Source organism: Pseudophryne corroboree, chromosome 1, assembly GCF_028390025.1.
Source record: "Pseudophryne corroboree isolate aPseCor3 chromosome 1, aPseCor3.hap2, whole genome shotgun sequence".
Taxonomy (NCBI): domain Eukaryota; kingdom Metazoa; phylum Chordata; class Amphibia; order Anura; family Myobatrachidae; genus Pseudophryne; species Pseudophryne corroboree.
The window spans coordinates 790168733-790186485 of NC_086444.1; the positions used below are offsets into that span (position 1 = coordinate 790168733).

The 17753-nt window shown below is 44.4% G+C and overlaps 1 protein-coding gene and 1 long non-coding RNA gene across 3 annotated transcripts in view; one reads left to right on the forward strand and one right to left on the reverse strand.

Annotated features, from left to right (window-relative positions):
- LOC134910404 (uncharacterized) overlaps positions 1-10804 on the forward strand; it is a 65827-nt gene extending 55023 nt beyond the window's left edge. For both annotated transcript variants that reach the window (XR_010176187.1, XR_010176188.1), the window contains exon 3: positions 9317-10804. This is a non-coding gene — a long non-coding RNA (uncharacterized LOC134910404). The remainder of the gene's footprint in view (positions 1-9316) is intronic.
- Positions 1-17753, reverse strand: part of BANK1 (B cell scaffold protein with ankyrin repeats 1) — a 1166863-nt gene that overhangs the window by 178850 nt on the left and 970260 nt on the right. Inside the window, exons 12-13 of the mRNA XM_063918381.1 lie at positions 11588-11827; positions 10785-11024 (exon numbers count right to left, since the gene is read on the reverse strand). Of these exons, the coding sequence (XP_063774451.1) occupies positions 10785-11024; positions 11588-11827 (480 nt within the window). The remainder of the gene's footprint in view (positions 1-10784; positions 11025-11587; positions 11828-17753) is intronic.

Genomic DNA, 17753 nt, shown 5'->3' on the forward strand with positions numbered 1-17753 from the left:
CGCGCGCACACACACACACACACACACACACACACACACACACACCAAATATACACTGCTCAAAAAAATAAAGGGAACACTAAAATAACACATCCTAGATCTGAATGAATGAAATATTCTTATTAAGTACTTTGTTCTTTACATAGTTGAATGTGCTGACAACAAAATCACACAAAAATTATCAATGGAAATCAAATTTATTAACCCATGGAGGTCTGGATTTGGAGTCACACTACAGGCTGATCCAACTTTGATGTAATGTCCTTAAAACAAGTCAAAATGAGGCTCAGTAGTGTGTGTGGCCTCCACGTGCCTTTATGACCTCCCTACAACCCACACAAGTGGCTCAGGTAGTGCAGCTCATCCAGGATGGCACATCATTGCGAGCTGTGGCAAGAAGGTTTGCTGTGTCTGTCAGCGTAGTGTCCAGAGCATGGGGGCGCTACCAGGAGACAGGCCAGTACATCAGGAGACGTGAAGGAGGCCGTAGGAGGGCAACAACCCAGCAGCAGGACCGCTACCTCCGCCTTTGTGCAAGGAGGAACAGGAGGAGCACTGCCAGAGCCCTGCAAAATGACCTCCAGCAAGCTACAAATGTGCATGTGTCTTCTCAAACGATCAGAAACAGACTCCATGAGGGTGGTATGAGGGCTCGACGTCCACAGGTGGGGGTTGTGCTTACAGCCCAACACCGTGCAGGACGTTTGGCATTTGCCAGAGAACACCAAGATTGGCAAATTCGCCACTGGCACCCTGTGCTCTTCACAGATGAAAGCAGGTTCTCACTGAGCACATGTGACAGACGTGACAGAGTCTGGAGACGCCAAGGAGAACGTTCTGCTGCCTGCAACATCATCCAGCATGACCGGTTTGGCAGTGGGTCAGTAATGGTGTGGGGTGGCATTTCTTTGGGGGGCCGCACAGCCCTCCATGTGCTCGCCAGAGGTAGCCTGACTTCCGTTAGGTACCTAGATGAGATCCTCAGACCCCTTGTGAGACCATATGCTGGTGCGGTTGGCCCTGGGTTCCTCCTAATGCAAGACAATGCTAGACCTCATGTGGCTGGAGTGTGTCAGCAGTTCCTGCAAGACGAAGGCATTGATGCTATGGACTGGCCCGCCCGTTCCCCAGACCTGAATCCAATTGAGCACTTCTGGGACATCATGTCTCGCTCCATCCACCAATGCCACGTTGCACCACAGACTGTCCAGGAGTTGGCGTATGCTTTAGTCCAGGTCTGGGAGGAGATCCCTCAGGAGACCACCCGCCACCTCATCAGGAGCATGCCCAGGCGTTGTAGGGAGGTCATACAGGCACGAGGAGGCCACAGACACTACTGAGCCTCATTTTGACTTGTTTTAAGGACATTACATCAAAGTTGGATCAGCCTGTAGTGTGTTTTTCCACTTTAATTTTGAGGGTGACTCCAAATCCAGACCTCCATGGGTTAATAAATTTGATTTCCATTGATAATTTTTGTGTGATTTTGTTGTCAGCACATTCAACTATGTAAAGAACAAAGTATTTAATAAGAATATTTAATTCATTCAGATCTAGGATGTGTTATTTTAGTGTTCCCTTTATTTTTTTGAGCAGTGTATATATATATATATATATATATATATATATATATATATGATAGTCTGTGTATATATATATATATATATATATATATATATATATATATATACTGCTAAAAAAATAAAGGGAACACTTAAACAACACAATGTAACTCCAAGTCAATCACACTTCTTTGAAATCAAACTGTCCACTCAGGAAGCAACACTGATTGACAATAAATTTCACATGCTGTTGGGCAAATGGAATAGATAACAGGTGGAAATTACAGGCAATTAGCAAGACACCCCCAATAAAGGAGTTGTTCTGCAGGTGGTGACCACAGACCACTTCTCAGCTCCTATGCTTTCTGGCTGATGTTTTGGTCACTTTTGAAAGCTGGCGGTGCTTTCACTCTAGTGGTAGCATGAGACAGAGTCTACAACCCACACAAGTGGCTCAGGTAGTGCAGCTCATCTAGGATGGCACATCAATGCGAGCTGTGGCAAGAAGGTTTGCTGTTGATAAAACAATAATGAGCGCTTGGAAAAAATGTAAAGCTATGTGGCACCTGTAAAAAATAATTTTTTTGTTTGCATATGTTTACAGCTCTTTTTAAGAGCTTTGTTTGTGGTATGGCACAGTCCATGAGAGATCTAACTTTCCCTACCTCACTCTCAGTCCACGGGATTCCTCAGCCTGATGGTATAAGTAGCTGCCCGTGGCTTGAATGTTCTTCTCCTCCACCGCTGCGTCCAGCGGAGAGGCGGAGTGTGGCGGGGTTTGGCGGGTGACGTCACTCGGCGGCGTCCGATCTCTCCGGCGGCAGAATGTCCTTGTAATACCGCTATCCACCAACGCGTTTCGTGCTGTTTCTAGCACTTTATCAAGGTTGGATGTGTGGTTAAAATGGGTACTTTTTATACCTAAAACTTTATTAGTCAATTAAAACGGAAAACATGTCACTTCCGGGCACTTCCGGTCCGGAAGTGATGTAAATTATGCGGGAACCGCATGGTTTAAAATACCACATTGATTTCAATGGGCCAAATTGGATTTTTCAAAAAACTACTTGAGTTAAACTAAAATAGATATATACAGGTGCCACTCTAAATTATTTATGTGAGTGTAAGAGTAAAAAGATTATTTGGAAAAAATATAATATTTATGAAGAGATATTAATAAAATATAAAATATAAAAATAAAAAATATATTTATGAAAAATGATATTTATAAAAATGATTTTTATGAAAAGATATTCATAGAAAGACGTTGAGCTCGATGTCTATATTGTGTCCTTTCGGGTACAGTGTTTTTAACTCGAATATCCATCTGCTTTCGTTTTTCTTCAGTGTTGTAGTGATATCTCCACCTCTCCAATCTTTTTTTATTTTTTGAATCGGCAGAAATGTTAGCCCCATTGGATCTTTATCATGTTTCTCCAATAAATGATTCGATAAACTGTGCATTTTTAATCCTTTTATTACGTTATAAATGTGTTCGGCAAACCTGATTTTTGCCTTTCTTTTTGTTTGACCTACATATTGGTATCCGCAAGGACAGGTTGCTATGTAGATCATGCCCTCTGTTTCGCATGTAAGATGATCTTTATTTGTGTATGTCTTCTTTGTAGTATATGATATAAAATCAGTCACCGGTTTAGTTGATTTTTCTTTTTCATTTTTGCATGCTTTGCATTGTAGACATCTAAAGTATCCTTTAGTATTCGTCCCATGTTGAGAATTTTCATTCTTCAGAAAACTGGAAACAGTCAATTGCTTAATGTTCTTTGCCTTTCGGTATACTACTTGAGTTTTTTTTGGAAGTATAGGTCGCAATATTTCATCTAATAGCAGAATGTGCCAATGTGATTTCACCATATTTTCAACCAAATTGATGTTGCTGGTGAATTGTGTGATAAAGGGAACGGAGTAGTTCAGATTTTTGTTCTTTTCTCAAGTGTTTTTTTTTGGATTTAAAAATATACATATGTAACCAAACAATACAAACGAAAACCTATATAAAAAAAGTAAATGGAAACAACATGCTCCCTACTACGAGTAACCATCACAGAAATTGGATCTCAAACATCCCGAGAGGTCAATTCCAGCGAATTAGAAGAAATTGCACAGACTTGCAAATATTTAAAGAACAAAGTCAAGAAATGATGTCCAAATTTGTGGAAAAGGGATACCAACGGGAAAATTTAGAGCAAGAAATAGCCAAGACAGAACAAATGGAGAGGAAAGAACTCTTGAGATATAGAGAAAAGAACAAAAATCTGAACTACTCCGTTCCCTTTATCACACAATTCACCAGCAACATCAATTTGGTTGAAAATATGGTGAAATCACATTGGCACTTTCTGCTATTAGATGAAATATTGCGACCTATACTTCCAAAAAAACCTCAAGTAGTATACCGAAAGGCAAAGAACATTAAGCAATTGACTGTTTCCAGTTTTCTGAAGAATGAAAATTCTCAACATGGGACGAATACTAAAGGATACTTTAGATGTCTACAATGCAAAGCATGCAAAAATGGAAAAGAAAAATCAACTAAACCGGTGACTGATTTTATATCATATACTACAAAGAAGACATACACAATTAAAGATCATCTTACATGCGAAACAGAGGGCGTGATCTACATAGCAACCTGTCCTTGCGGATACCAATATGTAGGTCAAACAAAAAGAAAGGCAAACATCAGGTTTGCCGAACACATTTATAACGTAATAAAAGGATTAAAAACGCACAGTTTATTGAATCATTTCTTGGAGAAACATGATAAAGATCCAATGGGGCTAACATTTCTGCCGATTCAAAAAATAAAAAAAGATTGGAGAGGTGGAGATATCACTACAACACTGAAGAAAAACGAAAGCAGATGGATATTCGAGTTAAAAACACTGTACCCGAAAGGACACAATATAGACATCGAGCTCAACGTCTTTCTATGAATATCTTTTCATAAAAATCATTTTTATAAATATCATTTTTCATAAATATATTTTTTATCTTTTATTTTTTATATTTTATATTTTATTAATATCTCTTCATAAATACTATATTTTTTCCAAATAATCTTTTTACTCTTACACTCACATAAATAATTTAGAGTGGCACCTGTATATATCTATTTTAGTTTAACACAAGTAGCTTTTTTAAAAATCCAATTTGGCCCATTGAAATCAATGTGGTATTTTAAACCATGCGGTTCCCGCATAATTTACATCACTTCCAGACCGGAAGTGACCGGAAGTGACATGTTTTCCGTTTTAATTGACTAATAAAGTTTTAGGTATAAAAAGTACCCATTTTAACCACACATCCAACCTTGATAAAGTGCTAGAAACAGCACGAAACGCGTTGGTGGATAGCGGTATTACAAGGACATTCTGCCGCCGGAGAGATCGGACGCCGCCGAGTGACGTCACCCGCCAAACCCCGCCACACTCCGCCTCTCCGCTGGATGCAGCGGTGGAGGAGAAGAACATTCAAGCCACGGACAGCTACTTATACCATCAGGCTGAGGGATCCCGTGGACTGAGAGTGAGGTAGGGAAAGTTAGATCTCTTATGGACTGTGCCATACCGCAAACAAAGCTCTTAAAAAGAGCTGTAAACATATGCTAACAAAAAAAGTATTTTTTACAGGTGCCACATAGCTTTACATTTTTTCCAAGCGCTCATTATTGTTTTATCAATATCCATTATTTTATCTGAGCAGCTTTAGTAACACAAAGCGCATGAAACATTATATTTAAAGAAGGTTTGCTGTGTCTGTCAGCGTAGTGTCCAGAGCATGAAGACGCTACCAGGAGACAGGCCAGTACATCAGGAGACGTGGAGGAGGCCGTAGGAGGGCAAAACCCAGCAGCAGGACCGGTACCTCCGCCTTTGTGCAAGGAGGAACAGGAGGAGCACTGCCAGTGCCCTGCAAAATGACCTCCAGCAAGCCACAAATGTGCATGTGTCTACTCAAACGATCAGAAACAGACTCCATGAGGGTGGTATGAGGGCCCGACGTACACAGGTGGGGGTTGTGCTTACAGCCTAACACCGTGCAGGACATTTGGCATTTGCCAGAGAACACCAAGATTGGCAAATTTGCCACTGGCGCCCTGTGCTCTTCACAGATGAAAGCAGGTTCTCACTGAGCACATGTGACAGACGTGACAGAGTCTGGAGACGCCAAGGAGAACGTTCTGCTGCCTGCAACATCCTCCAGCATGACCGGTTTGGCAGTGGGTCAGTAATGGTGTGGGGTGGCATTTCTTTGGGGGGCCGCACAGCTCTCCATGTGCTCGCCAGAGGTAGCCTGACTGCCATTAGGTACCGAGATGAGATCCTCAGACCCCTTGTGAGACCATATGCTGGTGCGGTTGGCCCTGGGTTCCTCCTAATGCAAGACAATGCTAGACCTCATGTGGCTGGAGTGTGTCAGCAGTTCCTGCAAGACGAAGGCATTGATGCTATGGACTGGCCTGCCCGTTCCCCAGACCTGAATCCAATTGAGCACATCTGGGACATCATGTCTCGCTCCATCCACCAACGCCACATTGCACCACAGACTGTCCAAGAGTTGGCGGATGCTTTAGTCCAGGTCTGGGAGGAGATCCCTCAGAAGACCATCCCCTCATCAGGAGCATGCCCAGGCATTGTAGGGAGGTCATACAGGCACGTGGAGGCCACACACACTACTGAGCCTCATTTTAACTTGTTTTAAGGACATTACATCAAAGTTGGATCAGCCTGTAGTGTGTTTTTCCACTTTAATTTTGAGTGTGACTCCAAATCCAGACCTCCATGGGTTAATAAATTCGATTTCCATTGATAATTTTTGTGTGATTTTGTTGTCAGCACATTCAACTATGTAAAGAACAAAGTATTTAATAAGAATATTTCATTCATTCAGATCTAGGATGTGTTGTTTAAGTGTTCCCTTTATTTTTTTGAGCAGTGTATATATATACACACACACATACACACGCAAAAACTTCTTCCTAGTGCTTACATATCTACTTGAGCCCTGTGTTGATAAGCGTGCCTACTGGTTTTTAAACTGTCAAAGTTCTAGCCTGATTTTCTACCTTTGACAACTGTTTGATTCTTAACTGTGTATTGGAAAACAGTAGTTTTACATCTCTGGAATTTTTGATGCTCTGAAGTCCTTCCTTTTGTCTGTTTTTTTAACAAGCTCCCTGGAGCGTGAGACAGATACTGGGGAGACAGCTTTAGTGTTCAGCTCCTGAGCTCTTTAATTAGCTGCTGAGATTTTCTGTATCAACCTATGTGTCCACATGAGAATGCTACCAAGTTTTTATGTGGCAACAAGAAATAAATATTGCATTGCTCTAAAAAAACCTCATGACTGAACTTCACACATCCGCTGCAATTCCTCTGATGGACTGTCATTTGTGCATTGGCCTCCTTTAAGACTAGAAAATAACAACTAAAGGAATACCCTGTTGGCTGAACAAAAGTTTTATACAGTAGATACATTTACACTTACAGTATATTAGTTATATTTAATAACTAATTCTAGTGCAATGTGAATTTGCTCAAATCTAATGCATAAATATGGAGGTTTTTTTCCTGGTAACCCAGAATCTAAAATAAATAAATTCCCAAAGTGGGTACCGGGGCACCCTGGGGTGGAACTGGTTGGTGGTCTAGAACCAAATCTAAATATATATGGTTCATTTAATAGGCAAAACCAGAGCTGATAGCTATCAATCATAAAATAAATGGACAAAGAGAATTGAACCACCACCAAATAACTGAACGTAAGGATCACATATAAGCACAATTTATTTAATTTCATATGTTTTGGAAAATTTCTCAATGAAACATTTGGCCTAGGCAGGGCCAAAACTAGGATTCTTGTCACCTGGGGCAAGGCAGTAATTTAGAAAAAAAACAAAAAAAAACACCCTAATTTTTTTAATTTTATTTCTTAGGTCATAAGTGATAGAAACATAGACTTTGACATCAGATAAGTACCACTTGGTCTATCTAGCTTGCCCATGTACACACAAGCAAACACACATTAGGGTTCATTTTGTTGGGAGCCAATTAACCAGACAGTATATTTTTGGATTGTGGGAGTGAACCAAAGTACCCAGAGGAAACCCACGCAAGTTTAGGTTGGAGCGTTACCACAGACACTGAAATCAAAGCAGATGTCAATAGGAAATATGCTACATGAGGGGAAGATCCATGCATAAGATTCTGCATGAAACTTTTCAATCCTATGTTGCAGACCACGGTCAGCCATATAAATGATCACGATGGGGTCTCAACAAGCAGCTCTGCCCCCTGATCAGGCTTTCATACCCAGCCTGGTGTGTACACTGCAGCAGTGTGGGCTCTTGCAGCAGGCCTGTGGTACATCAGTGCTGGGAACACCAGCTACCCTCAGCAATAAAAAGAGAATAAAAGAGGAGGAGTCCCAACTTTCTGGGGAGGGGACACACACAATGTGAGTTATGCCTAGCTACAGGGAGCCCCCCTTGGATCTGGCTGGTGTTATATAAGTGGAGGGAGGGGAGCTGAGGTCTCTGGATGGCCAGCTGCTGTAGGACTACAAAGCCCAGCATGCCAGCCAGGACCTAGAACTGCACTTTGGGGGTAGCAGCTATATTTGAGTATACAGACCTCACCTCAGTGCCCGGACTGATGGACGACTGCTGCTGCATCCTTTCACTGCTGCTCTCCTCCGATCTAGTGGCCTGGTGGGAAGGGACTGGAGCAGTGCTGGGAAACCAGGCTGGGAGCAGACTTCAATACACCAGTGCTTGGAGAATGAAAGGGGGCATGGCTATGGCCAGACCAATTCTACTTATGAGTCTGTGGTCACTGACCCTGCCCCCTCCCCATTCATTAGCCTTCTAGTCCACATTGGTGGTGCTGAGAAGCAGGGACATGTGGCAGGGGTGAAGAGGAGGGAGGGGTGTCATGAAAAAATGCGGATACTCTAGGGTGCCATGACCGTGGATAATTGTATTACCGAGGGCTATCCAGTTAGCCCTGATGTGACATGCTCCTCCCCCTGATGCTGGCACTTATCAGGGATTATGCTTTGGGTGCCTCAGGAACCGGAAGCATACTCCGCGATAAGTGGCCTGCCGGAGCCGCAATAGCTCATGGGATCTGGGACTTTCTAGTTTTCTTATAAAATGATGAAAAAGTATAGGGGTTGTACACACCCACATGGCTCTGGCCACTCCCACACAGCACTGGATACAGCTCCTCCCCAGTACAGGCCGTTGAACATTTTAGACCAAGGTCCATGTGGCCCTTAATCCGTCCCTGGTGGAATTTCTTCCTTTCTTAGAAGCCTATTATCTACATTATGACATTACTGAAAGCAGCAGTTCCCTTCTATCTGGTCGCTGTGAGGAACACTGCTATTTTAGGCACAGTGCTATACGCTTAGAAAAACTGTTATACAGAAATACACAAAACATCACATATGATAGATTCTAAACCTTTAACTAAAAGGAAAGCAAAATTAACCATTAGCACAAAGCAAGTGAACACTATGATCGCTATTTCCTTTTTCCAAGTACAGGAAATGACACCCATATTTCTCAAACATTTGACCTGAGTAAATTTCCCCATAAAGGCTTCTAAATAAAACAACAGCAGTATGAGAGTGAGTAAACTCAGAGATTGCTATGTGTATCATCTGCAGAGCTTGCTTTGTCATAGAGGAAGAATATTCATTCCCTTTTCACTATGTCTTCACTGCAGAAACTGAATGCTACAGTATGAACACACAAGCTTTTCAATGTACCCGTGACACTATCCTCAGAAAAGAAGCTGAAGACAGGGACCTAAATACAGGGCTGTGGAGAGATTGCGTGTGTCCCGGTAAAGTTGGAGGCGTGGCCTAATCATGGATGTGTGACCATGCCCCCTTTTATAAAAACCCATGAATAATAGTGTTTATGTGCAGCAGAGGGGCAGAGCCAGGGAGGCAGATCCAGGAGGGGTAGATCCAGGAGTGCATCAGCTCCTCTTCCTGGCAGTATGGTGGCTAGTCCCGGGATTGGTGGGATCAGGGTCGGACTGTCCCACAGGGGTACCAGGGAAACCACCAGTAGGCCCCACTGCCTGAGTGCCCACTCCTTCCTCTAGCTATCAGGTTCCAGACTGTGCACTTGTATTATACATGGTATATATGTTGCATTACACTGCACTAGACTATTGTGTATTTCAAGCCTCTGTGGATGCTGGCCACACCCTCTTTGTAGGCTGGCCACACCCTTACGTATGGGCCCCTAACACTGCATTCCCCCAGTGGGCCCTTCATGCCCCAGTCCGACACTGGGTGGGATCCAGGGATTTCGAACAAAAATTGTCCGGGATTCAATCCCGGGATTGGAAGCTCGAATCCCAGGGATTTTGGGATTGGCCAGCCCCTTTGTTCTTTCAATGCCGTGCATCTTCTCCTCACCCCTCTCGGCACCACTGCAATAACAGACTTAATAATAGACTTTTTTTTTATTTGGCTTTTTCAGTCATGGCATATTTTACAACAGTGGTTCTCAACCTCAACCCTCATTTGTTCCCAATGGGTCATGTTTTGAGGATTTCTGTGTATGGAAGGAGTCGAAAACCTGTTTCGCAGCATTATGCTCCGGAATACAGGGGGTCATTCTGACCTGATCGTACGCTGCCGTTTTTCACAGGTCACTACTGCGCATGTGTATGCACCGCAATGCGCAGGCGCATCGTACTTGTACAAAGCGGATCGTTGCTGGGCGATGGTTTTAACGAAGAATCCATTCGCACAGCCGATCGCAAGGAGATTGACAGGAAGAAGGCATTTATGGGTGTCAACTGACCATTTTCAGGGAGTGTTTGGAAAAACGCAGGCGTCACCAAGCGTTTGCAGAGCGGGTGTCTGCCGTCAAATCCGGGATCGGACAGGCTGAAGTGATCGCAGTGGCTGAGTAAGTTCAGACCTACTCAGAAACTGCACAAACCGTTCTTGTACTGCTCGGCTGCACAAGCGTTCGCACACTTGCACAGCTAAAATACGCTCCCCTGTGGGCGGCGACTATGCGTTTGCATGGCTGCAAAAATTAGCTAGCGAGCGATCAACTCGGAATGACCCCCACAGTCTTGTTATTTTCATTCAATTGTTTCACTCATTGATTAGTGGACAATAAAATAAAATTCATGAGAAATATAATAATAGTAGTTCTATACTTACCTCTAGTGATGTAGGAATCTTCAATATTTGGACTTGCTTGCTGCTGCTGTGGGCGAGGAGCCGGAGCAGGAGCTCTGTGCACAATAAAGGACTTCTTCCCTTTTGTGGACTCTCTGTCAGTAGTTTCAAGGGGTAACTCTATGTACAAATCATCATCCGCAAAAGTAAGGCTGTATGGGTCTTCTTCATCTATCTCATCCCAAAAATAGGGTCTGTCAGTGCAGTCATCGCTTCCCTCTGCTACAACAAATGTTAATGCTTGTTTTAGAAACATGCTTTTATGGATCACCAAGTAGATGTTAGTGTAAGTAAGTAGTATTCTTTTTAGTGCTGTTGAAAGAATAGAAGCTATTATGTATAAATGTCTCTCTATAATCTATCTTTCTCCATTTTGTTGAAAAAAATTGTTATGTGTTAAAGTAAAGAAATGGTTAACTGTAAGAAAAAAATGTGTGGATCCGGGTCCCCCCCCCCCCCAAATAAATAAATAAATAAATAAATAAAATATAAAAAATCTATAACCAACCCAAGAATTTCAGCCTGGGGGAAAAATGGTGTGGGGTTCCACAAAAATGGGATCTCGCTCCTGAAGGACAACCACTGGTGGCCGTGGTTGCAGGTTTAATGGTTAATTATGAGTTAATATTATTGTTTAAAACAGGTGGCCTATAAGTCCCAGTAAGCCTGTCCCGGCATGATGGCACTTGTAGAATACAGTCTTGTAATTGTTTCACTCATTGATTTGTGACCAATAAAATAAAATTCATGAGAAATATGATAAGATAATAGTTCTCTATACTTACCTCCAGTGATGTTGGACTCTTCAATATTTGGACTTGCTTGCTGCTGCTGTGGGCGAGGAGCCGGAGCAGGAGCTCTGTGCACAATAAAGGACTTCTTCCCTTTTGTGGACTCTCTGTCAGTAGTTTCAAAGGGTAACTCTATGTACAAATCATCATCCGCAAAAGTAAGGCTGTATGGGTCTTCTTCATCTATCTCATCCCAAAAATAGGGTCTGTCAGTGCAGTCATCGCTTCCCTCTGCTACAACAAATATTAATGCTTGTTTTAGAAACAAGTTTCTATGGAAATCACAGAAAAAAATGCTACCCACTGTGCACCAACCCAAGCAGCCTGTACACCAATGCAGGAGCTAACACCAGCACCCCAAAAATACAGCTATGCAAAGAAGGTAAGGGGTACATGGCATTATGGTACATTAACAGACTTTACTCCTATAAATCCAGTATTTATGATGTCCCCAGAATGTCTTGGGCTCTTGACCAAATCATAAGGGGACAGAAAACACAACACACAATCATGTAACACTATTTGGTTTGGTAATATCACAATATCCAATATGAGTAACACCATAAAAATATAGATAAGTGTCTTAAACATGCACCACCCTGATATTGGATAATGCCACCCACAGAGTAAACTCACTGTGTTCCAATTGAAGTTGTGCATATAGTATAAAACTCCAGGACCACTTTCTTAATTTTCAAATGTGTAGCTTATTTATTGAAGCATTCAAATGGTATGTAAAAAAATCACATACTATTTATTCCATATAAAAAATTAAAAACAATAGAAAACTGTGATGTAGTGGATATCATACCCAAAGCATAGAAGTCCTTTGGTGCAAGGTGTAAAGGTCGATCCAATAATAACACAAAGTCCTTCCTATGATCCCGAATAAGTCTATCAAAAAGTCAGCAGTCCCCACCAACACGTTTCAATCCCCTTGGGATGTTTTTCAAGGTGTGACGGGACTCTTACATGGGGGGTCATTCCGAGTTGTTCGCTCGTTGCAGATTTTCACTATGCTGCGATTTGTTGCAAAATGCGCATGGGCAAGGCACGCAGGGCGCATGCGCTTAGTTATTTAACTAAAAACTTTTCAGTCGCACTGCTGATCGTCGGTGAATGATTGACAGGAAAAGGGCGTTTCTGGGTGGTAACTGAGCGTTTTCCGGGAGTGTGCTAAAAAACGCAGGCGTGTCAGGGAAAAACGCAGGAGTGTCTGGAGAAACGGGGAAGTGGCTGGCCAAACGCAGGGCGTGTTTGTGACGTCAAACCAGGAACTAAACGGACTGAGCTGTGAGTAGGTCTGGAGCTACTCAGAAACTGCAAAGAATTATTTTTCTCTGACGTCCTAAGTGGATGCTGGGGACTCCGTCAGGACCATGGAGAATAGCGGCTCCGCAGGAGACAGGGCACAAAACTAAAGCTTTAGGATCAGGTGGTGTGTACTGGCTCCTCCCCCTATGACCCTCCTCCAAGCCTCAGTTAGGTTTTTGTGCCCGTCCGAGCAGGGTGCAATCTAGGTGGCTCTCTTAAGGAGCTGCTTAGAAAAAGTTTTTAGGTTTATTATTTTCAGTGAGTCCTGCTGGCAACAGGCTCACTGCATCGAGGGACTTAGGGGAGAGAAGTTCAACTCACTTGCGTGCAGGATGGATTGGCTTCTTAGGCTACTGGACACCATTAGCTCCAGAGGGAGTCGGAACACAGGTCTCACCCTGGGGTTCGTCCCGGAGCCGCGCCGCCGACCCCCCTTGCAGATGCTGAAGATTGAAGGTCCAGAAACCGGCGGCAGAAGGCTTTTCAGTCTTCATGAAGGTAGCGCACAGCACTGCAGCTGTGCGCCATTGTTGTCACACACTTCACACCAACGGTCACGGAGGGTGCAGGGCGTTGCTGGGGGCGCCCTGGGCAGCAATGTATAATACCTTATTCTGGCTAAAAATACATCACATATAGCCCCTGGAGGCTATATGGATGTATTTAACCCCTGCCAGGTCTCAGAAAAACGGGAGAAGAAGCCCGCCGAAAAGGGGGCGGGGCCTATTCTCCTCAGCACACAGCGCCATTTTCCCTCACAGAAATGCTGGTGGGAAGGCTCCCAGGCTCTCCCCTGCACTGCACTACAGAAACAGGGTTAAAACAGAGAGGGGGGGCACTTATTTGGCGATATGTATATATATATTAAAATGCTATAAGGGAAAAACACTTATATAAAGGTTGTCCCTGTATAATATAGCGTTTTTGGTGTGTGCTGGCAAACTCTCCCTCTGTCTCCCCAAAAGGGCTAGTGGGGTCCTGTCCTCTATCAGAGCATTCCCTGTGTGTGTGCTGTGTGTCGGTACTTGTGTGTCGACATGTATGAGGACGATGTTGGTGAGGAGGCGGAGCAATTGCCGGTAATGGTGATGTCACTCTCTAGGGAGTCGACACCGGAATGGATGGCTTTTTAAGGAATTACGTGATAATGTCAACACGCTGCAAGGTCGGTTGACGACATGAGACGGCCGGCAAACCAATTAGTACCTGTCCAGGCGTCTAAAACACCGTCAGGGGCGTTAAAACGTCCTTTTTACCTCAGTCGGTCGACACAGACACGGACACTGACTCCAGTGTCGACGGTGAAGAAACAAACGTATTTTCCTTTAGGGCCACACATTACTTGTTAAGGGCAATGAAGGAGATGTTACATATTTCTGATACTACAAGTACCACAAAAAAGGGTATTATGTGGAGTGTGAAAAAACTACATGTGGTTTTTCCTGAATCAGATAAATTAAATGAAGTGTGGGTTTCCCCCGATAGAAAATTATTGGCGGTATACCCTTTCCCGCCAGAAGTTATGGCGCGTTGGGAAACACACCTTAGGGTGGATAAGGCGCTCACACGCTTATAAAAACAAGTGGCGTTACCGTCTCCAGATACGGACGCCCTCAAGGAGCCAACTGATAGGAGGTTGGAAAATATCCTAAAAGTATATACACACATACTGGTGTTATACTGCGACCAGCGATCGCCTCAGCCTGGATGGGCAGCGCTGGGGTGGCTTGGTCGGATTCCCTGACTGGAAATATTGATACCCTTGACAGGGACAGTATTTTATTGACTATAGAGCATTTAAAAGATGCATTTCTATATATGCGAAACTCTGGCATCAAGAGTAAGTGCGATGTCCATATCTGCCAGACGATGTTTATGGACACGACAGTGGTCAGGTGATGCAGATTCCAAACGGCACATGGAAGTATTGCCGTATAAAGGGGAGGAGTTATTTGGGGTCGGTCCATCGGACCTGGTGGCCACGGCAACAGCTAGAAAATCCACCTTTTTTACCCCAAGTCACATCTCAGCAGAAAAAGACATAGTCTTTTCAGCCTCAGTCCTTTCGTCCCCATAATATCTGCCCAGGGATAGAGGTAAGGGAAGAAGACTGCAGCAGGCAGCCCATTCCCAGGAACAGAAGCCTTCCACCGCTTCTGCCAAGTCCTCAGCATGACGCTGGGGCCGTAAAAACAGGTGCGGTGGGGGGTCGTCTCAAGAGTTTCAGCACGCAGTGGGCTCACTCGCAAGTGGACCCCTGGATCCTACAAGTAGTATCCCAGGGGTACAGATTGGAAATTCGAGACGTCTCCCCCTCGCAGGTTCCTGAAGTTTGCTTTACCAACATCTACCTCCGACAGGGAGGCAGTATTGGAAACAATTCACAAGCTGTATTCCCAGCAGGTGATAATCAAAGTACCCCTCCTACAACAAGTAAAGGGGTATTATTCCACACTATATTGTGGTACTGAAGCCAGACGGCTCGGTGAGACCTATTCTAAATGGAGTCACTCAGAGCAGTGATAGCGAACCAGGAAGAAGGGGACTATATGGTGTCCCTGGACATCAAGGAGGCTTACCTCCATGTCCAAATTTGCCCTTCTCACAAAGGGTACCTCAGGTTCGTGGTACAAAACTGTCACTATCAGTTTCAGACGCTGCCGTTTGGATTGTCCACGGCACCCCGGGTCTTTACCAAGGTAATGGCCGAAATGATGATTCTTCTTCAAAGAAAAGGCGTCTTAATTATCCCTTACTTGGACGATCTCCTGATAAGGGCAAGGTCCAGAGAACAGTTGGAGGTCTGAGTAGCACTATCTCAAGTAGTTCTACGACAGCACGGGTGGATTCTAAATATTCCAAAATCGCAGCTGTCTCCGACGACACGTCTACTGTCCCTAGGGATGATTCTGGACACAGTCCAGAAAAAGGTGTTTCTCCCGGAGGAGAAAGCCAGGGAGTTATCCGAGCTAGTCAGGAACCTCCAAAAACCAGGAAAAGTGTCAGTGCATCATTGCACAAGGGTCCTGGGAAAAAATGGTGGCTTCTTACGAAGCGATTCCATTCGGCAGATTTCACGCAAGAACTTTTCAGTGGAATCTGCTGGACAAATGGTCCGGATCGCATCTTCAGATGCATCAGCGGATAACCCTGTCTCCAAGGACAAGGGTGTCTCTTCTGTGGTGGCTGCAGAGTGCTCATCTACTAAAGGGCCACAGTTATGCATTCAGGACTGGGTCCTGGTGACCACGGATTCCAGCTTGAAAGGCTGGGGAGCAGTCACACAGGGAAAAAAATTTCCAGGGAGTGTGATCAAGTCTGGGGACTTCTCTCCGCATAAATATACTGGAGCTAAGAGCAATTTACAATGCTCTAAGCTTAGCAAGACCTCTGCTTCAAGGTCAGCCGGTATTGATCCAGTGGGACAACATCACGGCAGTCGCCCACGTAAACAGACAGGGCGGCACAAGAAGCAGGAGGACAATGGCAGAAACTGCAAGGATTCTTCGCTGGGCGGAAAATCATGTGATAGCACTGTCAGCAGTTTTCATTCCGGGAGTGGACAACTGGGAAGCAGACTTCCTCAGCACGACCTCCACCCGGGAGAGTGGGGACTTCATCGAGAAGTTTTTTCCACATGATTGTGCACCGTTGGGAAAGACCAAAGGTGGACATGATGGCGTCCCGCCTGAACAAAAAACTGGACAGGTATTGCGCCAGGTCAAGAGACCCTCAGGCAATAGCTGTGGACGTTCTGGTAACACCAGGGGTGTACCAGTCGGTGTATGTGTTCCCTCCTCTGCTTCTCATACCAAAGGTACTGAGAATTATAAGACGTAGAGGAGTAAGAACTATACTCGTGGCTCCGGATGGGCCAAGAAGGACTTGGTACCCGGAACTTCAAGAGATGCTCACAGAGGACTCAGGGCCTCTGCCGATAAGAAGGGACTTGTTTCAGCAAGTACCATGTCTGTTCCAAGACTTACCGCGGCTGCGTTTGACGGCATGGCGGTTGAACGCCGGATCCTAAGGGAAAAAGGCATTCCGGAAGAGGTCATTCCTACCCTGGTCAAAGCCAGGAAGGAGGTGACCGCACAACATTATCACCACATGTGGCGAAAATATGTTGCGTGGTGTGAGGCCAGGAAGGCCCCACGAAGAAATTTCAACTCGGTCGATTCCTGCATTTCCTGCAAACAGGAGTGTCTATGGGCCTCAAATTGGGGTCCATTAAGGTTCAAATTTCGGCCCTGTCGATTTTCTTCCAGAAAGAATTGGCTTCAGTTCCTGAAGTCCAGAAATTTGACAAGGGAGTACTGCATATACAACCCCCTTTTGTGCCTCCAGTGGCACTGTGGGATCTCAACGTAGTCCTGGGATTCCTCAAATCACGTTGGTTTAAACCGCTCAAATCTGTGGATTTGAAATATCTCACATGGAAAGTGACCATGATGTTGGCCCTGGCCTCGGCCAGGCGAGTGTCAGAATTGGCGGCTTTGTCTCACAAAAGCCCATATCTGATTGTCCATTCGGACAGGGCAGAGCTGTGGACTCGTCCCCAGTTTCTCCCTAAGTTGGTGTCAGCGTTTCATCTGAACCAGCTTATTGTGGTACCTGCGGCTACTAGAGACTTGGAGGACTCCAAGTTGCTAGATGTTGTCAGGGCCCTGAAAATATAGATTTCCAGGACGGCTGGAGTCAGGAAAACTGACTTGCTGTTATCCTGTATGCACCCAAAAAACTGGGTGCTCTTGCTTCTAAGCAGACGATTGCTAGTTGAATGTGTAGTACAATTCAGCTTGCACATTCTGTGGCAGGACTGCCACAGCCAAAATATATAAATGCC